At 42.6% G+C, this 23583-nt stretch overlaps 1 protein-coding gene across 4 annotated transcripts in view; it reads left to right on the top strand.

Moving 5' to 3' along the window:
- Window positions 1-23583, top strand: part of nphp4 (nephronophthisis 4) — a 120316-nt gene that overhangs the window by 37128 nt on the left and 59605 nt on the right. For all 4 annotated transcript variants that reach the window (XR_002836002.2, XM_072713381.1, XM_072713380.1 and 1 more), the window contains exons 6-9: window positions 1434-1589; window positions 4449-4585; window positions 13474-13655; window positions 14695-14821. Coding sequence is in view for 3 of the 4 variants with exons in the window: in XM_072713381.1 (XP_072569482.1) it covers window positions 1434-1589; window positions 4449-4585; window positions 13474-13655; window positions 14695-14821 (602 nt within the window). In the remaining variant the exon portion in view is untranslated. The remainder of the gene's footprint in view (window positions 1-1433; window positions 1590-4448; window positions 4586-13473; window positions 13656-14694; window positions 14822-23583) is intronic.

The following is a 23583-nucleotide window of genomic DNA, read 5'->3' as shown; positions in this document are numbered from 1 at the left end:
TAAATCCTGGGTGGATTATATGGTGGATTATATGTCTTGGAAGCATTTCAACGATTTTGGCCTCTTGTATATGTCTACATTTTCATCACAGTTATTAAAAAACCATAAGGATTGTTCTTATTTTGTCATGTTTCCACTGGATCACGTGTTGTGGTTCATCATCCCACTTGCAAGCACTTGACTTTGATGAGAAATTAAAAAAAATGTTCCTGTCATCCTCAGAATGATGCTGCTAAGGGACCGTGTGATAATGATGTGACTTACGGCTCCACACTGACAGAGCCTCTCGTCTCTGTCACTTCAAAGCGTGACCTCGATCCCTGGCACTGTCTGTGAGCGGCATGTTTCATTCCTGCTGCTCAGCACAGATTCGGGCTGTGAATATGGGTCAGCATCTTCCTTTGCCTGCCCTTTGCTCCCTCACACCTGCTTTATCCTCCAGCTGAGAGCAGAAGAGAGAGCAGAGATGTGTGGGGAGAGGAGGGGAGTGTTTGTCAGGGGGATCAAATGCAGACACAACGCCCAGTCTGACTGGTGGTGTCTGATGGCATCGGCAGAGACCATTATAATATGATGACAACAGGACTGGTGTTATTTTAGAATTTAGTGATCAGTGGTCATTGTTGACACACCCCTGATACGTTTGTTGAATGGTGCTACGACTTGATCATTTGGCATAGTGACAGGAGTTCAAGGAGGTTACTTTTGATGTGGAAACGAGGTTGCGGTCTTGTGTAATAACTTAAGGCGTGTTTAACGGCAGGCTTGTCTTTAAGTCAAAACCCGGCCGATGTTTTTCATCCATGTAGTTACCCTCATTTCTGAAAACCGGGTTACTTTCTGTATTGTTAGTTGTGTTGAAGTGAGACCATTACACACTATTTCTTTTAACCGTTGCAGTCATTGATAAAAGATTTTTTTTCATTTTCTTTACAATTCCCTTATTGCTGTGTTCATATGGATTAAAATATTTGCAACACTTAGCAGTAAATTCTACCACCTGCTTTCTTGTGACCTCTTTTCCTGTCAGCACGAATGGAGTATTTTTATCATAGCGACAGGTTATTGCCGGTTACTAAGAAGAGTGATATTTTGTTGCCTGTGTCACTTTTATGTCACATGTGATATATATTCTAGGCGTTTCATAATGTGCTTAATATTGACATGTTATCGTTAATGTATGTTGTTATTATTGGCACGATGGTGGGATGCAGTGCACTGGAATTTGACTTGGGGGGGGGGGGGGGGGTGTCCTCTACTTCCCAGGATAAGCTGAAGGATCACTGAACTGCATGGATGGTTATGGAAGATGGATGGATTTCTATATGGTTTTATTGCACTTATTGCTTCAGTTTCTTCATTTTGATCCGGGGTAATGTGCCTCGAACCCTGTGGCAGCGTGAGCCAGACTCCTCTGTTGCTGTTTCTATCAGAAAACCAGCTGATGCTGCCCATGGACGGCGCCTGCCTGCACTGCGGCCTGCAGCCACACCCCCCGCTGGAGCTGGTCACGGCCCTCCTGCCCCAGAACCTGCTGGTGTCCGGCTCCGAGCCCATCCCAGGGCTCGTAAGCTCCACTGACAGCAGCGGTGAGGGTCCTGTTGCTGCTCTGTTGTTGGTGACAAGTTTACTGTGTCGCACTTTTTTATGGTTCCTTAAATGCCTCTTGGGCCCGGCCTCGTGTGTTCTAACAGGGACTTAAGAACAGCACTGTCTCAGGAGCCTATAGATAATAAGCTGTTGCTATACATTTAAAAATGTTTAGACAACCATTAAAAAATGCTTTCATTTACTCAGACAGAAGGCAGGAGGAGAGAAACTATAATTGTGTGTAGATCTGAGTATTTTTATTAAAGTAAAACATTTTCATAGTCTGCTAGCATCTATTTGAATATTTTATGTGCAATAAAACTAACGTTTTTCTTTTTTTCTTACTTGGTGGGTGGATCATGAGCAGTTTCCTTTTATGGAAGGAAACTTTGGAAGAAAATAATTGTCGTCTTAGCATTGTGGATGCATGAATTCACCCTTAATGCTTGTTAGGAAATAATTACAATTTTTGACTACACTCTGAAATTCTGCGTATGGAGTTTTGGGGCTCTGATATGTCTCATTTTACCAAAATCCTGAGCAATGTGTGTGAACTATACAGCCCTGTAATAAAGGCGATCTTATAACTGGGTACTTCTGTTTTACAGGCAAATTATTTGCATGTACACATTCACATATGTTTATTTAGCCCACACTTTTGTCCAAAAACGAAGGCAGATCAATAGCATATGGCTGTCAAGTGGCAGTTTAGGTTCGAGGATCCAGTGAGGGCCCAGCAACAACAAGTTCACATTGAAACCAGAGCTAAACAACATGTTACAAAACAACATGTTACAAAACACCATAAAAGCTGTTCAAATCAAAACCCCGCAAGTTCCTACTAGACAAGTGCAAAATACGAGAGCATTGAGTGTTGCCAAACGTATGCACATGCCAGTGATGCTTTCAGGGATTAATTGAAGGTTGAGAGCAACTGCGATGACCAGATGTGGATAGGTAACTTGTTCCACCACTGGAACAAAATGTCAAGGTATTTACTGCCTGCCATCTTGAGTTTAAAGGAAGATGAATGTTCTCTTTTGCCATATAAAGCTTTTTGGGGAGTTGTCACTGTAATAGTCGAATTAAGTCCAGGATAAAATCAGTCTCGCTGTCCTGGAGTGTTTAACTGAGTGTGTAGATAACGATGTGTTGACAGTTCTACTGCTTCGTGGGGAAAAATGTACTTTAAAATAACTCATTAGCATTTTCGTACTGTTATTGAAGTGGGGGCTTCCAGTTTGTCTGTGATGCAGTGTGAGTGTAGTAGCTCTGTGTACTATTTTACGTTTCATTCACTGGGTTTTCTTCAGTCTGCATTCTTATTTTGATTGTTTTACCAGTAACACCGTGATGTACCTGTGGTGTAATTATATATAATTGCTATTTGTGTTATAGCACACAAAAACAACATTGATTATCAATCAAGTGTTTTTATCTGAAACATGAATAATTAATTAAACGTATTCATTTAGCATTCATCTAATTGAATGGCAAATTTATATGCATTGGGTCACAATAAGCAGTGTCCTGAATATATTATTTTTCTGGATGTGGGACACAGGGGTGACTGACTGTCATGCCCCACGGTGGCCTTGGGAGTACAGGACGCTCTTCTCATATGTGAACTGAGTCATTGTCTCAACGGGTGTAGGCTTGAGAGACCAAGTTGCAATTCATTTGCTTTTCCACCAAATGAATTTCATCTAATTAATGGTTTTGATGTTTTGAAATGTTTCAGAATATGAAGTGTGTATTCACACTGTGTTAGTGTTTATCTGGGTGAATAGTCTGATAGAAAATCAGCTCGGCTGATTATTGAAATAATTACAGAGATGACAAGCACTGATTTAGTCGCTACAAAGAAATAGCATATTTAAAAATTTTGCCACAAGTCAAAGCCAATAATATTTTTTTCTTGACCTTATGTTTATCTTTGAAGAGTGTTAAACAATTGATCAATAGATTTTACAAGGTGCAGCAGTCCATAGCCATTGGGCATGTCACAGTGGCTCAGTGGGGGCTGTCTGTAGGGCACTAAATTTGTCAGGGAGATTAAACCCTCGGTGTAAAACGCAAAGCCCCCTTTATTGTTTTTTTCAGTCCATCAGGAGGGGCAGCAGGGAGAAGCCAGGCACCTTAAATTGGCTGACACAAGCCAGAAGTGCCCAAAGTCACCCTCGCTTCCGTGGGACCTGAGCGAGATGCGTAACTTACGTTCCTGCAGCCCCTTGTTGTTGATGGTGGTTTGAGCAGAACAGAGAAATATCTTCTGAAAAAGACAGGGAACCGGCCAGAAGTTTTACTGAAAAACAAAATGCTCCTCATTCAGATGCCGCATGAACTCTTCCTCTTATATGCTCAGCATATATGGAAGGTTTATCCTAAATCCTTAATGACTGACTTGCACCATTAATGTAGTCTCTTAGAGAGGAACCTTAAAATATTTTTTTAAATATCCCTGTGATAAACAGTGTGTTCGCATTAGACTGTGGCTTGGCCTTGTTAATATGTGTAATGTATTAACATCAGGCAGTGTTTTACAAATTGTTGCACATTTGTGTTTTCAGAAATTGAAATAAAATTTGTTTTTATTTATTTTTAATGTATTGTGACCCCGTACTGGAAGCTGTATAAAAGCATGGGTTATCTTTATTAGAAGAAAATGAATGCGTATCAGAATGAGAAATAAAATATTGGTTTTATATATATATATATATATATATATATATATATATATATATATATATATATATATATATATATATATATATAAAAAATGCAGCATTCATTTCTTGATTTGTCGGGGTGACTTTTTCTGGAGTGACGCGAATGCTTTGCCCTTCTCTGGATTTCAGCTGATCTTCTACAGAAGCCCCGGTTGTTGAAGAGCCTCATCTGCTATCTAGACAAGCTGTCCATCTCGCTGTATCCATCCCTGGAGAAGTTTGAGGAAGATCTTCTACTGCTGCTCAACATGGATCGCCTTAACCAGGTAGGGCTTATCTCAAAGCCATGAGTGGTTTCGCAAAAAATGAACTAGTCTGTGGTCCGTGTCTGTGGTGTTTGCATCCTCTTCTGGTGTCACTCAGCTTTTCCACAGGTGGTCTGGTTTCCTCACACAGTCCAATGACAGGTGTCCTGCCATGCAGTGGCATCCTATCCAGTTTCCCATGGTCTGTCTTCTGTGCTTCTGGGACTGACCCAGTCCCACCTCACCCCTCACTACCGCCATTATAGACTATGGATGGTTGAATGAAATAGCAAAGTAATATTCTGTGTACAGTGATTGATTCTTTGTATCTCATTGTTAGGTTTCTGGTGGCTATGTTTTTCATCAGACCTGCTGTTGGTTTTTCATGGTCCATCACTTCAGAAATCCTTTCCTGAAGGACATAGCCGTTCAACTAAAGGTGCATCTGCATCTGCAATTATCTGTACAGCCGTGCGGATCCTATTCATCTTAGGAGATTCGAGAGATGCTCAGCCATGGAAAGGATGGGAATCGATATGGCCATCCCGAATAGCATTTGCCTCTCTGCCTTGTTTTTAATACTCTGCTGCGTGCCCTTTCAGAGCGGTGCCATGAATCCTCCCCGGGAGCCAGAGCAGTGTGTGCTGAGACAGTCAATTAGCTACTTCAGGCCTCCGATTGTTTTTATCAAGGCCTTTGTGCCATGGGCTTTGCCGCGTCTCTGAGATCGGGTCGTCGTTTATGCGTTCACATTGCCAATTATACACCTCCCTGTTGCATAATTTGCTGTTCAGAATGGGATCAGAGCAGGATGGGATTAGTTACATTGTCCATGTGCTCACTGAAGATTTATTAGGTTCAACTTGGAACTATTGGAATTAGATTTTGTAATTGTCGATGGAACTTAAGGACCAAAGCAGTACCTTGTGGTTTCTACTGCTGACGTTTTAGCGTGTTGTTAGCATTTACATAAATGTAAACAGATTAGGAACATGTTGTGTAAGTGTCCTTGTGGGCCTGTGTGTGAAAGGCCAGAACTCTGGAGTAGGACTGGGGAAGAGCCGGCCCAGTAGCAGCTGTGGAAATCCCTCACCACCCCCAGTCTTTTACAGTCCAAGGAAATAAAAAAATACTGAGGAGTAGCTGTCTCCCTTACCTCATTTTACATAACCTTAAATGCTCTTGTGCTTGACCACATCTACCCCCCCCCCTCCCCCCACCCACTGCTTTCTCTGGCATGAATTGTTGTCCTTCAAGGATAGTAGCATATTGTGATTAATGGAATGTATTTGGATTTAGGGATCTCTTTGCTGGGCCTCTTTAAGTCATTTTTGCTGTGGCTCAGAAGTGCAGCATGACAGGGCAGCCTATGACAGGGCAGCCTATGACAGGGCAGCCTATGACAGGGCAGCTGCATGCTGTCTGTACTGTGTATCATACCCAAGTTCCCAGTTCCCAGGATGAACCAAGGCAGAGAAAGCCCAGCCCATTGGTGATGTGTATCTGTGCTCGGTGGAGGTTATGAACATTTTCGTAGGATCAGCCAGATTTGACCCCTCTCCAATCCTTTAGTTGACACACATCCTCTCTATGAAAGTGATAAAAAAAAATGCAGCTTTGAATACAACAGGGTAATATTAATTAGACCTGCTGAGAGCATGTGACCTTTGGAGGCGTGATCGTACTGCTGGAGCTTTTTATGGGCAGATTCTTTCACTCCCCAGGTGTGAAATCCTCGCTTTTCCCTCTCTTTGGTAAGTGAGACCCGAAAAGACAGAGAGAGTTTGTGTGTGTGTGTGTGTGTGTGAGAGAGAGAAAAGGAGAGAGAGAGAGAGAGTCAGAGAAAGGGAGAGAGAGAGAAAAGGAGAGAGCATGTGAGGCAGAGAAAGAGAGAAGATAACGATAATGTCTGGTTCTTCCACATCTCTTTAGACAGTTCACAAGTACCGGTTTATTCATTTCGCAGTTTGGAAAAACATTAGAAATCAGGCTTGTTTTTCAGAAAATATCTGCTCAAAAATGCAGAAAAATAGTTATTGTACTCAAATAGATTGCTAAAATATAAACTATGGTAATTTTTATCGTTTTCAGTTGTTAAATGTAAAAACATTTATAACAGTAAAAATGTTTTGACCTATTTTTTGACCTGAAAGTGACTGGACAGAGGATGGTCGTTGGTGCCCTGGTCATGGTACCGGGTCCTGAGATAAAAGTGCCCAGATAGCTCACTGGCCCCACCTACAAGTGCTTGTGGTGTGTATGGAGGGAAGCTCACACATGAAAACATAAAACAAGTGTATCACAAACAAGGACCAAAATCATTATTGATGAACAGGTGACACTTGACAGCCTTTTATTAGAGTGAAACCTGCTGTCTGTCAAAAGGTTAAAGGTCAGCTCTTATATGGGGGGGGGGGGGAGATGCAGCCTTGTTTCTGTCATTAAGAAATCAGTCATCAGTGAATTAAAATTTGCAGTTAATAATATCATATTAGTAATGTGCCTGGTGTCGTTAATGCAAATGGTTTGCCGTTTTGATATATACTGTCTTGATTCATTTTAGCTTTTTTTCTGGAAGCGTTTCACTTTCTGTCGTGATACATAAACCATTCAAGCCGTTATCGCTTGTCTGAGGTTGATGGTGCACAGCTGCGATCGGTGCCGCTGGCGGCGGGACCTGAACTGTCATCATTTCAGGTACAAAAACTCCAGGACCCTGCAGAGATTAGTGCAGCGTGAGTCAGATCGCGCCTCACTTTTCGCTGTATAGTCTTTATTGTCTGTGTTTTCCCTCTGACTCACCTGATATATGATGTTATGCTCGGCACTGCAAGGGACCTGCAATTATTTCTCCAGGAGGCCCTTTTAAAAAAGCAGGACGTTGGCTGTTTTTTAACTCTGGGAATGTATATGGAGACGACTTTACAGTTTCTGTGTGTTCCGTCCTAAGACTAAGGGGACAAAGGCCTAAGGAATGACATAAATTGCTTTTCATGCTTTTAAATGGCTCTGTTTGAGTGGACTGGCCGGGGGGGCCTCCCAACAGTGCTAGGAAAAACTTGTCTGACCTAGTCCAGCTCTCGCTGCCTGAATTCTCTGAAGTCATCTTCAAAGGCACAATGTTACTATACAGAAGTTTCTTTATGCAGTTATTGATGGTGAACAAATGAAATTGCTAATCAGGCAATCACACATAGCTTCTTTAAAATACTACTTTGCAATGGAGATTTTCGTTTGCATACAGAGATCTACTTTTTCTGTACGTAATTAGTACACCGATTATATAGATAACCGCGTTGTCAGATCCTGAAGGATTTGCCAGAATTTTTATTGCCACCATAAGTTTTTCTTTAGTCTAGGATGTTTCTATGATTACTGTGAGAATAAGTATCAAAAATGATTGCAGGCAGCATTGTGCAATTAATCTGTGAACATACAGCAGCCTTTGGTAGAGCTGGTACTGAATGCAGAATGTATCCATGCATCCAAAGTCTATGTCTGTCTTCCACCCTGTTTGGCAGCTTCCTGCCGTGATAGTATCTGCAGCAGAGTGATTCTATGAAAAGTTCAACACATCGCATATATATATTTGTTTGCCAATTCTTCGAGGTGCTCCAGTTTCCTCCAGCAGTCTAAAAACATGCATTTAAGCGAAATGGTTTTGCTAAATTGCCTTGACTGTGTGGCTGCATGTGAGTGTGAGGCCTTGTAGTGGAGAAGCATCTCATCCCACTGATAAATAGATAAATGGATGGATGACGGTTTATTTCTCTGTGTTACAATAATTAAGCACAAGAAATACAAGGCAATCAATCTAGTCTGTTGTTTTTGCCTGCAGCCAAATAAACTTGAACTGGAACAGAGTTTTATTGCGCTTGAGAAGTAATTTGTTTTATAATACAGGATATAGTTACAAAATATCAGAGGATGGTTATCAGTCAAATGGAGATCCCATTTAAAATCTTGGTCTGAAGATCATTCATAAAAGGAAGTGAATTCGGGTTGCCTTCATAGATTGCTGCCTCGCAACCTGACCCCAGACAAGATGGATGGATGGATGGATAGATAAATGGGTGGGTGGGTGGATGGATGGAAATTACTGTACTTAGCAAGGCATGCTATAAAATGTGTATCATGCAGCTAAGGCTGGTTGACACGAAAAATGTTTTATTATGATGTTTTTTCCCCCCCATACCAAACAATATTGATAATTGTCAAGATATAATTCAAGCCATTATTTTGAATGCTCCATTTCTGCTTAAATCTTAATTCTGCTTAGAATTGCCCTTAAACATTCAGAACATGAAAAAGATGACAGGTTGTTCGTTTACTTGTGGTTAAGAAGGAAGTGGGCAGGTCAGGTCTGTTATGTGTTTGTGTTCATTCAGCTTTGTCTTTAAAATGTGTAAGATCAGTTGAGCAGAGCCACATTCTGCAAATGATCCTCTTTTTTTGGTGGGTGGTTGGTTGAGCCTTCTGCAGATTGAAACTGACAAGTCTGAGTCTATAACAAATAGCCTACATATATCATATAAGCTGATGATCATAGTCTGACGTTAATGACATGTGGGATGGAGTCCACCCCCAAACCCCCCCTCCCATGACACTGTATTGCATTAGCGGGTGGAGGATGGATGGATGGAACTTGTATAACTCCTTCTAGCAGATGTACCTCTAAGATAGAAAAATAAATTCAGTTAAAAGCATTAATTGTGCAGATTAGATTAAAGTGAGTTTCAATTGATAATAGAACATGATCTTAATCATACTTGCCATTGTCGTCATGATCATAATAATGATAACATTTTATAACATTGTAAGAGTTAGGCGATGGCTGTGAATTCAGTGAGGCTGATGATCTTTGGCCTCGGTGCAGACCCAGGACCAGAACCCATCCATTTACAAGGTCGCTTCTTTGTCCAGTATTTTGGCTTATGGTTTCGCTAGCCCCCCCCCCCATTTTTGACAAAGAGGCGTTGTTAGTTAAAATCTGTTAAGGAGCTGAGAAGTGGGAGGATGGGACAGAAGTGCTAATGATCAACCCCCCCCCCCCCCCCCCCCCCCCCCCTAATGATCGCATCCCCCCCCCCCCCCTAATGATCACGCCTCTTTGTGTCGCGCCACCATGGATGAGTCACCTCACCACGGGCCGCCGACAGCTCGCTAATGTCACCCCCCCCCCCCACGGGCAGAAAGGAAGAATGTCCCTGGGCATGTCTGACGAACAAATGTGAGAACTGCTAACTCCACCTTTTTAGTTTAAATATATCATCACACATTGCAATGGAGAAGGTCCGGATCCTTCCACAGTCATCAGCCATGGGCGGGTTTATTCCTCAAGCGGATTATAATGCACTGCAGTTTAAAATGTCAACATATTTTGCCATTTTACTTAATTTTTTTCTTACTTACTTCAGTCTGCTATTATGCAGAGTATATTTACATGTTGCGTGTTTTAATCTAAGCTGCAGTTAAGGGTTATTCCCTGCCTTGCAGCCATTGTTCGCATCTTCGTGACCTTACCTAGGACAAGCGGTTATGGGAAGTGAATGACCGAATATTTTCTTCTGTTTTCACAAAGTGCTTCTTCCTGTGTATTAATTCATTTGATTGTAAATATATAATAATAATCTTTATATAGCACCTTTCATACATTAGAGGCTTTACATTGAGAATAAAAATGAGGAAAATAAAAATAAATAAATAAATGAGAGAAGCGACTAAACAGGGTTAGCAATTTGAGTGTGTGGTTCCTTAATCTTCATGCTGTTTGCTGCCCCGTTAGGGTGTATAACTGCATGTCTGTGACAGCAGCCGAAATGAAAAGGAGCTACGGGGATCTGTCTCCTCGCTGCTCTGTCCGTGTATGTAGGCAGTCTGTGTGTTTTCGTTCGGGTCCTTGAGTCTCGGAGTAGCCGTTTGACCCTCTGCTGCAGCACAGCAGCTGCTGTTTTCCTCCAGTGAGTGATATACGCACATCCAGAGCCGCGTTTACGCAGGTGCTGTCTGCTTGGATGGGCGTCCTTCGTAATCAGAGAGAGGCCTCGCACAGGAATTCCGACGTTCCCGTCTGTCGCAACGCGATCTGCAAATGCAATTTGGAATCTGTCGCCAAAGCAGCCCTGTACTCTGCACGTCAGTCTGATTACAGAATCCCGTTTCGTACCGCAATAATGTGACTGAATTCCAGGCTCCAGCAACCTATCAAATGCGCCCGTCCTCCCAGCTCATCGGTGGCTCCTCAACACAAAGAAATAACCTTGAGAAGCCAATTTTATTCTGCTTTAAAAATCCCTTTCATTTTGTGAAACTGAATACCATAATCTTTCTCCTGCAGCTTTTCATGGGTAATGGCTATTATTTCCAAATTTAGCCCAAATGATGTTCCAGCTTTTCTTGTCTTGTATCTTCCTGAGTAGCCTGGACATTCTCTAATATGAATTAAGTTTTCCAGTTTTTTTTAGGTACAAATTAAATTATAAAAGCTCATGGTGATGAGGTAGGTGGTGATGTAGGTGTAGATGTGTAAAATGACACCGCTAGTGCTAACAGCTCAAATTTTTACATCTGTATATTTATATATTAAAGTTTCTAAACTAAACTCACTTCTCAACTATAATACAAATTGGTGGCTACATGGTAACTTATGGGATATTCTTATAGTTTTGTATTGTCTTTGAAGGACGTATCTCCCAGAACAATGCTGGAAAGAGCTCTGTTGGCCATTAATCTGATAGTTTTGTCAAAAGTGACTTAATCAGCTTAATCCCTTTTTAAATTTTTTTCTGCAGTTATATATCTTTGAAGCTATCTAGGTTACTTTCCTCACTGAAGGGTGCTTTACGTAACAGCCGGCCTCTCCTGAGAGGGAACTGGTACCCAGTAGATTGCCAGGCGGCGTTCTGCCTGCGGTAATTCATAATACTCAGCTTAGCCGCACCTGAAGGCACCCTCCTGGCTCTTACTTGGGTCGTTTTGTATTCATAAGAATAAAATGGGAACAGTCAAATCAGGGTATTTTAAGCCATTTCCATTATATCATCAGTCTTTTTGCTGTGCAGGTTCTTATCAGTGCTTTCGTTTCCATTTTCTTAATTAGCTTGTTACTGGGCAGTTGCGCTAAAATATGAGTGACACCAGTGGTTTTGTTGTTGTTTTTTTTTTATGCATGCGATACTGAAATTTACTTATGTTTAAAAGTGGGTGAATTTATGGATGGATATATGTTCATTTGTGTAATTCACTAGACTTGTGTCTGATTCCCAATTATTCATATAACTTTTCCTTCTCTGTTTTTCTGAAATTTAGTATTAATGAGCCTTTAATGTCAACTTTGTGGCTAAATCATATTCTTTAAGGGCTTTATTCATAATTGCCTCAATTTACGACAGGCACTATGTATTTTTAGTTTTTATTTCTAAAAGAATGTGATGTGGATGCTGTCTGCTGCTATACATTATGGGATGCCTGTAGTTTAAGATGGAGACCATCCAGCGATGCATAGCGCCAGGAGACAGGAGCTTCCTAGCACGGAAATGGCATGAAATACACCGTCACTGAGGCTTCTGGTCTCTGTGCATAACTCATTGTTGGTTTTATGCTCGAAAATGGAGTGTAATATAACTACGGGTGAGATCATTGTTCCCCTTAAGCCTCTTAGCTGTAAAATATTCATATTTTAGTTTGGAGAAACAAATCTCTGATGACGGCAGTCCTCAGCAAATGTAAAAGAAGGACGTGGGGGACTTTTAATGTTTTTAGCGTGACGTCTGATTACAGGCAGAGGACCTTTCCTCATTCAAGTAATTTTGCACACTGCAAGACGACCAGAAGGGTGGTCTGCATTCTCTTCTGCGTGTGCTGGGTCTGTCCCGACCACAGTCATGCTGGGCTGCAGCAGAGAGCTGAACACCCTGCAGATGCTCTTCCCTCTCAGCTGTTACCCAGTAATCTCATCTCGATACACATTATACCAAGTAATACAATATATTAAGTTTTCAACAGGCGGGAAGGGTGAGGTGCACCCAAGCTGGGCTGTGGCTCTATTTTCATTCTTGTGAATTGCGTTCTTTGAGATGAGGTCACCTTGATTAATGCTATGGAGGGATTGAATGAGGGGGGACGTTTTTTTCTGTTTTGTCTTTGGGTGTGGCGTCCCATTTAAGCCGCCCGGCTTGTCACCGGCAAGCCACAGGTACGTGATTGGCCGTGGGGTGTTCATCTTCAAGCCAAGGCTATAGCAAACGAAACTGAAAATCACTGTGTTGTTTTGCATGTTTCCCATTGTTTGTTTATTTTTTGTTATTGTCTCCATGACTCAGCATAACAGTAATTCAATTGCGATTAACATGGATCTTGGTAAATATGCTTTATGACACATCAATCATACCGGTATATGTAACAAAATATGCAATATTTATTTCTTTCATCACCCCACCACTCTTTTTAAACCTTATTTCCTACCCTTTGCATCAGCTGACATTGCAGAATGTAATAGTCACGTTTCCTTGTTTTGCCAAAATGATTTGTATCACTCTAAACAAAAATGGAATGTAAGTGTCCTGTGTGTATATCTAGCCCTGACAGAACATGTGAATGATCTTATTCGCAGTGTGTTTCCTGCTAAACCTAAGCAAACACTGCCCTGGATTCTGAATTGCAAGCTTCTTAGAGCACCTGCTGTACACTCCTTTAGGAGATACGTCTGCTGATGCACGTATCCGATGTTTTGAAATGTTAGCCTAACAAGTTTATTGTCACCCCAATACTCATCTGCAATTCGCATTAAAAGTGTTAGTCGCATCATAGTGTGAAAGTGCATCTTGACACGGAGAAAATGTGTGACTAGCTTGAGGTTGGTTGGTTTGTGTCTGTTTGGTCCGACAGTGTGGGCTTGTCTCTATGTCCAGAGGGGCTGTGGCCCAGACGGGAAGGACATAACTATCCAGGAGCGGCGGCTGCACGTGGGGGTGCACAGCGGCTGGGGCTTCCTGAGCCGACCGCAGGTGGTGGTGCTGGAACCCGAGCCCCTTGCCTCCAAGGGCCTCCAGCAGACGGGGAGCCTTCCGCGAGGGTCCCTCGGCAGCTCCAGGTGCGCTTGATCTTCCCTGCCCTCCTCTGAGCCCCACCATCTCACCCTCCTTACTCACAGAGCCAGGGAATGCCAAGAATCCAGCCAGCTGCCTCGGGATAATGCTATTAGCTGCAAATGAGGCAGTTTGTGCTTTAAATTACTTGCATACATTTAAAATGACTTTTTTTTTGGTTTTCAGTTATGATTAACACCTACACGAGGTAGCTTGATGTACACTTTTAAACAACACATGAACTGACACAAATCTAACATACCATTAGTCATCTAGTCTACTGCATCGACATCAGGCCTAAGTTTGGTGCCTTTGTCAGCCAAGTGACTGTCAAGGTAATTGTTGCTTTGAATGATAGTCACCGTGACTGTAAAAGGCAGATCTGACAGTAATGACAGGGTACCAGAAAAGTGCCTAACGGTGATAATACTTTGCGCATTTCTCACTTGCAGTCCCACGATAAAGACTAAACATCCTTATCGAATTGAACAATTAGGCTGCGCTCCATTCTGTTGTCCCCACACAACTATTCTGCATTCATTTGATAATTCTAGAATGGGTGGATGTATATCCTTGCTCTCATCCCATTACCATTACCGTGTTTGAGAGTGGTCTCATGAATAGCACTGCGTGGGTAGTAATTAGGTGGTTGTTGCGCAGAGCATTTGCCCGGCTCCGTGGTAACACTTGTCACTTTGTGTCTAAGTGGGCAGGAAAACCTCGGCCAACGGCCCGGTGGCCGAATGTGCCCCTGTATCATTGGACTGAAGGAGAGCCTTGCTATAAATGTGTCACTGAAGTACCACCTGGGTTTCACTGCTGTCCTAAATACTAAGCTGTATAACCCCACATAATCGTCTTCTCTGAGGGACTCCCAAAGTTGGGCCGAACTGTATGAAAGTGACTGGTTGTACATGAACAGTAGTGTTAGGTAGAAAAAAAACCACCAGGGAATGTGAATAATGGGTCCGAGCAGGAGCGCCACGGAGAAGCGGGCGCCGCTGTGACCAGTCTGACTCCTCGCCTTGTCTTTGTGTGCTCCAGCGCTCGCTGTCAGGTTCTGGGCCTACGCAGCCGTCTGCAGCTGAAAGAGATGGTGAATCACCCCGCCTTTGGCGTCGTCTTCCAGCTGGAGTACGTCTTCTCAGCTCCCCTCGGCGGAGACGGCAAGGTAGCAGAAAGCCGCCATCTGCGGAAGTGACTAACTGCAGTAAGCAACAGGTAGTGCGGCGGCTAAGTAAGTGGGGATGTATCCTGAGGGCAGCCTCTCCCAGAATGCTTTGTGCTGCGCTGCCAACGGGTGAGATATTAAAATCGCTCAGATTAATCTAAACATCTCTCTGTATTAATTAGGTAGAAAAACGAAAGTTGTTTTGGATTAAAGCAATGTTTAAGCAACTGAACGTGAGGAAAACATAGCTGTGGAGTTGCCCAAGCGTGTCTTTGTTGTGAGTCCTATGTGCTTTACGCAGAGATTTTTTCCCTTCCCTGCTCATAGAGTTTTCCCAAAGGAAATTAAAGTGCTGTCCTCACCCAGCCCACCGCGGTAAATAACCACACAGGGAAAGCAGTCACGGATATGCTGAATCCAGGCAGCTTAGAAGGCCATGCACAGTCTTTCTGGATTTATTCAGCTCGGGTTGCGTCCCCGTAAAACCTTGTATTCATGTGGAACCAGATTCCCCTCATGCAGAACCTCTTCTCTACCTTGGCCGCTGAAAATCCAAGCAGTTTGTGGCAGAAAGGCAAGCAAAAAAAACAGCAGCAAAATACAAACACGTCAAGGACATTTACGCAGAGAGAAATCACTGTTCATTGTTTTTAAAATTTTGTTTATTATTATTATTTTTCAAGTTTTAAGGGTAGGTTCCACCAATTATTTGTGTTGGTGGAGATTATCCAGAATAGGTTTAAGCCTAGAATTTTTCACTGTGCTTTTTTTTGTTCTATTTAATGAGCGGCAGACATGTTGAGACCATAATGTCCTCTTGTCAGTATGTGGGCCAACTGTATACCAAAAAAGTAACATCTACTTTGACGCCGACTCTTAAAGGTCAGTGTACTCTGTACTCAGTGACTGTAGGAATGTGCGTCTGGCTCACTGCTTGTATTTTGGGTTGTTCCTGAAAGCCGGGTGCCAGATGCCCTGGAAACTGGAAAGTGTCTTCGTGCAGGAATCTCATTAAGCCAATCTGGGTGGGTGGAGCAAAAGGGTAAAGTCTGAATGGGCGGAGAAAAAGTGTAAAGTCTGAATGGGCGGAGAAAAAGTATAAAGTCTGAATGAGCGGAGAAAAAGTGTAAAGTCTGAATGGGCGGTGAAAGTGTAAAGTCTGAATGGGCGGTGAAAGTGTAAAGTCTGGGTGGGTGGAGAAAAAGTGTAAAGGTTGGGAGGGCGGAGAAAAAAATGTAAAATCTGAATGGGCGGAGAAAAAGTGTAAAGTCTGAATGGGCGGTGAAAGTGTAAAGTCTGGGTGGGCGGAGCAAAAGCATGATGTCGGAATGGGCGGAGAAAAAGTGTAAAGTTTGAATGGGCGGAGAAAAAGTGTAAAGTCTGGGTGGGTGGAGAAAAAGTGTAAAGGTTGGGAGGGCGGAGAAAAAAATGTAAAATCTGAATGGGCGGAGTAAAATTGTAATATATGGGTGGGCGGAGAAAAAGTGTAAAGTCTGGGTGGGCGGAGAAAAAGTGTAAAGGTTGGGGGGGCGGAGAAAAAAAATGTAAAATCTGAATGGGAGGAGTAAAATTGTAATATATGGGTGGGCGGAGAAAAAGTGTAAAGGTTGGGGGGCGGAGAAAAAAATGTAAAATCTGAATGGGCGGAGTAAAATTGTAATATATGGGTGGCTGCCCTCCCTGGTTTCTCTTTCGCATGCAGACACACAGACACACCCAAAGGGGCAACCACCTGCTTGCCATACTGCATGTATCTTTTATAAGGCTTCTGGTACTTATACTGTGTGTGTGTGTGGGGGGGGGTAGTTACATCCCTAGGTGTAAGCATCTACATGGTGTCTGTCAGGCAGGTGAGATGCGTCGACTTGTGGCTGCGACTAATCAAGGTGGATGTGCTTGCTGCATGCTGAGGAGAGCACTGTGATCAATCCCAATATGGGCCTGCAATATTAATAGCTGTTATTCCGGTGTCTTTTCTCCTAGGCAAATACTAGGTGTGAAGAGCTTGTTATTTACAGAGACTTTTTGTCAGACAGAATTCAAACAAATTGTATGTCATCATTTGAAATGGAAGAAGCGAGCTGACTTCTGTCTGTGTGGAGGCGCGGTCCACAGTCTGCTCTCACATGGCATGTAAAACCAGGACCCACTTATTGTTTTTATTGTCAAAAATGGGGGGGGGGGCAGAGTTCATGATTGGCTGTATTGTTAGATGTATCATTTGAAACATTAGTTGTCTACAAATGGCAGTGAAACGTTCTGAATGGTTTTTGTTTCATTTTTTACTGTCCCGGATTGCCTCACTTATCTGCCGTAACCATCATGCCACATATGATTTTGTTACAAAATGCATTCATTTCCAGGAAGGCGTAATGGTTCTCCTGTCGGCTTTCAGAGAATTGCCTCCCTATTTAGTGCTGGGCTGGGTGATTTCCACGGTCGGGGGAAGGCGGCTGTTTCTCCAGTTCCTTCATGAGTTGCTTTTATTTTCTGAGTAGTTGTAGCTTATTGCAAGGAGAATAATCCAAGCAATAAAAATAATACGAGCATTATCGTATACAGAAGAACCTTGGCTGTGCTGTGGGAAATGCTTGCCGAAGAGTATTTTGTTGCATGGACGCCTCTTCGGATGGATGGGTGATTGCTTACGCTCTGTACAGCATTTGTGCCTCATATCCCTCTCTGGATGACACCTCGCTGTGATGGCTAAGCACCAGTAGATGGAGCCGTTTCATGACAAACCAGCACAAGCCATGTCCCATCGTCTCACCCCCAGACTCACCGTCTGTGAAACGGAATTAAGGTGTTTTTATTCGCTCTTTAAAGGCTCCTCTTTATTCTTTAAACACGATTCAGGCTTAATTGTTAATGTGCTGAATTTAGTTTGTATATTACATAAAACAAGAGTTTGCATATCCAGAAATAATCCCTTTCAGGCATTTTAATAGAAAAGAACAGTACTAATTTGGATTGGATATTTAATTTTTTACTAATTGATTTCAGGCATCTTCTTGTGTGTTTTTGACCAACCTGGCAGTGATCCAGTATTGGAAATTCTATCTCACAGCATGTAATATGATCAGCAATATTTTGCAAACTTCAGAGAAAATTTGATATTATCTCCCATTTTCCAAGGTACCAGTTAAATTGTTTCATAACCCTTTTGCCATCTTCTTCACATACAAAATTCTTAATGGTTTTAATATCCCCTTAATTACTGCATGTTTTTTATATATATATTTTTTACATTTTGTATTTGCAATGATTCTTCATGGCCAGATAAGGAAAGTGGTGGGAAAATGAAAATACTGGAAGTAATGAAGCTTAGTCCGAGGGGGGCAGGAGTGATGTCTGTCTGTGAGTTTTCCCATCTTGGTCCGAGGGGGGCAGGAGTGATGTCTATCTGTGAGTTTTCCCATCTTGGTCCGAGGGGGGCAGGAGTGATGTCTGTCTGTGAGTTTTCCCATCTTGGTCCGAGGGGGGCAGGAGTGATGTCTGTCTGTGAGTTTTCCCATCTTGGTCCGAGGGGGGCAGGAGTGATGTCTGTCTGTGAGTTTTCCCATCTTGGTCCGAGGGGGGCAGGAGTGATGTCTGTCTGTGAGTTTTCCCATCTTGGTCCGAGGGGGGCAGGAGTGATGTCTGTCTGTGAGTTTTCCCATCTTGGTCCGAGGGGGGCAGGAGTGATGTCTGTCTGTGAGTTTTCCCATCTGCTGCTACCACAAATGGGTTAATGTAATCCCCAGATGTGGAGCAAGGAGTGCTTAAAAATGCTTGACCTGCTTCTTTGTTTTTCTCCCATCACTGTGCTGTTACATCTATATATAAAATGCCTCTTAATGGGATGAGAGGCCTAGTTTGAAGAGAAAATGAGATACGCAGATAGTCTGAATCAATTAAAGTGAAGAGTAGATAACATGCTGTAAAGGGGCCATCGGGTTGCCACTCGACAGTGATCGCCGTAATGCAGACAGACTGTGATACCGTGGCGGTGGGTCACATGACTTGTGGAGGAAGTTCTCCTACATTGCGCTCTGTCAATAAAATTGATTCAGAGTTTGCAGAGCAGGGTATCTTAGCAAGTTTCTGGTCTTTGCTTAGGTGTTGCTGAAGACCTGACACATTTGTGGTGACATCAGTATAACCTCGGTTGTCAGGAAAGACCTCGGAGCTGGGCTCTTGACTCGGTTGACTTTAATTTGTGTGGGAACCTCATCGTTCGCTTGTGGGACCTGTCAGACTTTAAGAGACTTTGGCTTGTTTTCCTGAGCTAACTTCTTGTGGAGAGCACTTTCGCAAAACCTTTTTGGTTGGTGCAAACATAAACCACTCCACATGGGCCTATGGCACCAAACAAGTAAGTGTTGCTCATTGAACTTCATTTGGAAATACAAAGGAAATAGAAATGTGAGAAAGTCCTGTCTTTTCTCATGGCCTTTTATCTAAGCCACACTGCAAAAGAAATGATCATAGTTAAGTGTAAATGGAAATACAAATAACACCACGGATCGAAATGTTCTCCCTCATTTTATTATTATTTTTTTTTTACATTTTTATTCTTAGTCCGGATGTTGGATTTTTTATTATTTTGAGGTGCTTCGCTTCTTAAGAATTGAAGAAAAATGTCAAGCCGCACCTTTCTTTCCTTTAAAAAAAAACAGCTATTTATTCCCAAACGGTGATATATTTTTTTTTCCCCTCCACCGTACAAATGAATTGTTTTCATCCCCCTGGCCATCTGGTCTTCTGGGTCTGACCCTATTAGACGTAACGGACAGCTTTGTGGGAAGCGGGTCAGCTTGCTGTCACCGTCGGGAGCAGCCGCGATCCGGTGTTAATGGAAGCTAAGCGCAGAGATACGGTGCCAAATCGGCCGTGAGTTTTGCTGGTGAACACTTGCTGGACGTGTAATGGACCGCTCGTCTCACCACGACTTCCGCTGCTAGGACACTGTTTTGTGTCTGTTCTAGATCAGATAGCTTGGTTTGCTGTTTTGTTGAATGTGTGTTCATGGTGGAATTATAAAGATGAAACATGCTGCCGTAGCTGGTGTGTTTTTGTAAATGGGGAGACTCCCCCACAAGCTACGACAGAGATGAAACCGAAAACAGAAACTTTGACAGCTGAGATCACCCTGGGCTCACTTTAATTGGTGTCCTTATGTGTAGCACTTGGTGTTACTTGTAGAGACTTGGTGCTTTTTTGGGAGGAAATACGTGTGATGAAGCTTCTGACGTGCTTCCCTTTTGGCTCCAGTCTCAGTTTTAATTCACGATGTTTAACTTCTGATAAACTCGAGTGACAGGGACACATTTATTGAGACTTATCCAGAGTGACAAGTTTTGTGTAATATGCTGTGGTGAGATCAGAGCTGAAACACCGTCACACTGTGATAAAATGGCTGTGTACAGGCATCCAGGGAGCCGCTTTTTGATTGGGAAACATTTGATAAAATAAAAAAGCAGAAAGGGATGTAGTGGCAGCTTTGGGAGGTGTGCTGCCGTCTGAGCTGAAGTGCTTTGTTGGGTGACTTTGAAAGCCTGGAAGGTGCAGGGTTACACCACAAAATATATTTAGCACTTAAAATTGCATTAACCATGTAAATCCCTAACTTTATTTTCATGTGTTTGGTTTCACGCTTACAATATATAACCTTTAAACTTGCCTTATGCACACCCCTAGATCAAGAAGTGAAATGAAAACAAATCTGCCATAATTAAGTAATTTTGCACTGATTATTCCATCAAATTAAATCATATTAGAAACAATGAGGAACATTTTATATGATATTTGCCATATCTGTGCATTGTACCATTACATTTTTAAAAATGTAAAAATTACAATTTCCTATGTTCAAAATTCACTTGTCATCTAAGGTCTAAGAAAAAAGTTTATCATGTCTGTATTATGTATTATCATGGGATGAAAGAGTTAAGTAGTGCATTTAAAGTTAAAGAACAGCCTAGAATCTGACTATTCCATCACCACACAACCAGTTAATAGGATGTCAGACATGCACTGTTACATACTCTTTCCATGTTATAAAGGAAACTTTTATAACTTTTTATTTGACGTATATTTTCACTGATAGATTGTTCACTCTGGGTTTTTACATCCTCACCACGAGCCTCAGAAGAATGCTTGGACCCAAATTCCACATTTTTTTAGGGAGGCAACTGATCTGATGGTGGATGTGAAATGAGGCAGAGGTCTGGAGATGGGTCTAAGGACCAGACATACAACCCCCAAGAGAGCCATTATAGATCAGCCGATAAACAGTCAACAGTCACCCAAAACCCGGCCTTCTTCCTACCATATTGCGAGGACTCTGGCATTGAACTTGGGTACCTGTGCTTTGTTTTTTTTTCCCTTTCCCTTTTTGAATATTTTTGCAAAGAAACACATTTCTAATGTTGAGACAGTTACATGGTCAGCAAGAAGCCACCAAGCCAAGATATTATTCAGAAGATAAGTGCTCCGTACGTGAAATCTTCCATGTTAGAGATCATGTCTTGCCCAGGATAAAGGGCTGGAGGTGGATTTAAGTTTCCCACTCTGGTCTTGGAGTCCTGGAGTTTTCCTCCCTTGTTATATCAAGTGAAAGCTTACATAGGACGGCTTCTTCAGTGCTTACTGGCTAGACACTGCAGGTTCACCTAGACCTCATTTGATAGTTGCTTCGGCTTTATCTGACCAGAACATCTGCTACGCAGCTAAATAATGAACACACGCTGGGAGGCCCACATGGAGCAGCCTGTCCGTCTTCAGCTGGATCAGCCCTTATATCCCAGTCCTGCATGGATTTTTCTCTCCTTTACATGCCATCCTCTCGCTTCTGAAGTTCTGCAGCTGACTGATCTGTCAGCTTCCTGGTTACAGAAGACAATTGAAACATCTACATGCCTGAACTGTGTCAGTATTTTACTGTCCTGTTAATGTTGCCTGCAGGGTGCAGTGAAGTTTTGCTCACAGAAAACCCCTGAGTTATACACATCTACATGTACATAACATGCACACACATGTATATGCAAGGTTAGTTTCTTAACAAAGGTGTGTATGTATTCATATATACCTTTAAGAAACTGAAGTATTATTAAAGGGCGGCAGTTGAAATGGTCAAAAACCCTGAATTATCTTAATGATATTTTATCTCTTGTTATGTTCCCAAATTTTACTGCATTTTGTCTCTCCTGTGTACAACATACCAACTCTGGCAGTCTTAACAATGCTTGTAAAGCTGTCTATTGTATTATGCTCTCGTGCTCATTACAGCACGCGTGAAAGCATAACACCCGCGCCCCCCCGCCCCCCCCCCCGCCCCCGCCCCCCATCCCCACTCCGCCTGGCTAGATGACGGGAAGGAAAGCCTTTCAGAGAATGTTGGCTGCTCCTCCTTTCATCACGGAAGCAGGAAGAGCGCTGTGCAGAAATGTTATCTCCGAGTACCGCACGTTTACCGTCAGCATAGGGGAGACATTCATAACAAGGTGAAGCACAACAGGTAACATCTCCCCAGGGGGGCTGGCCAGCCCCCACCCCCCACAGAGCGCTCTAAATAAATAAGACGTCACCCGAGTGACAACATGCTGCTAATTAAAATGAATGTCAGCTTTCCAGCTGCGGGTGCAACAGCCACCCACACAGACCCACGAGTGAACTTAACGCCAGAGACTGTGTCAAATCCCGCCCCCCCTGTTCCAGACATGGTGGAAGCCCCCTTTGGCAGCAATTACAGCAGTGAGTTATTTTAGATAAGTCTCTACTGACTTTACATGCTGGGATGAGATTTCCACTCATTCTTCTGGCTAAAATTGCTCTTTCTTTCTTTGACTCTTGGGCCTGCTTATGGGCAGCAATTTTCAATTTGCCGTGAATTCTTGGAAGGACTCGGGGTCAGAACTGTCCCACTTCAGGATGTACATTTCCTACTGATGTGGGGTACATTCAGATTTTGAGGTTTTAATTAACGTTGTTTTACAGCTCAGTTTCAGGCACTTTTAGCAGGCGGAAGCAAGTGAAACATTTTTCTCTGTTTAAACATCCCCTCCCCCAAAAAAGCTACACACTCCCCGCCGGCTAGAAAGGGACTGAAAACTTGATACATCCTGTTCTTGGCAGGCGGGATTGAGATGACCCGGTGTTTTGATTGGTTAAGGAACCAAACGTGTCCCCAATAGGCTGTCCTAGAAAGGAGTCCTTAAATTACCTACTTGGTCCTAATTCACATATATCAGGAACCTCCTGGGTAGCTCAGCTGGAATCCTGCAGGGAAGGGCCCCCTATTGACTGGAAGGGCAGTTATAAGGCTCATATCATGCACACCATGTTTTCAGATCTTTTTTTCCCCCTCACCAGGAACTCTGCTCGGGAGGTAAGTGGCATTTCGTGAAGCAACACAACAAAGTCATAGGACAGGTCAAAAAAAATAAATCAGAAACTCAGAACATTTTAGGCACTTGCAAATGTCCTTCTGAGTAATAATGAATTCTCACCATAAACCCTGACTGTGGTTCACATGACGAACTGCTGAAAATGTTCAGAGGAATTTAAAAATGGATTTTCAGTTGTCAAAAGAGGAACTTACTGCATTTATGGTGTGAATGTTTTTGAATCTGCATCATTTTTAATTGTGAACTGCAAAAATAATAAGTGCTAAAATAAGGATATCTTTATACATTATAAATTAATTGCAATTCCTCATCACTTTTAATACCTCCGCTATGTCTGTGACATTTCAGCCGAGTTGATAGATGCAGTTTTAAGGC

This window comes from Paramormyrops kingsleyae, chromosome 6 (genome assembly GCF_048594095.1).
Source record: "Paramormyrops kingsleyae isolate MSU_618 chromosome 6, PKINGS_0.4, whole genome shotgun sequence".
NCBI classification, from domain to species: Eukaryota; Metazoa; Chordata; class Actinopteri; order Osteoglossiformes; family Mormyridae; genus Paramormyrops; species Paramormyrops kingsleyae.
Note: the sequence above shows the minus strand (reverse complement) of the source record. Positions and strands in the feature narration are given on the sequence as shown.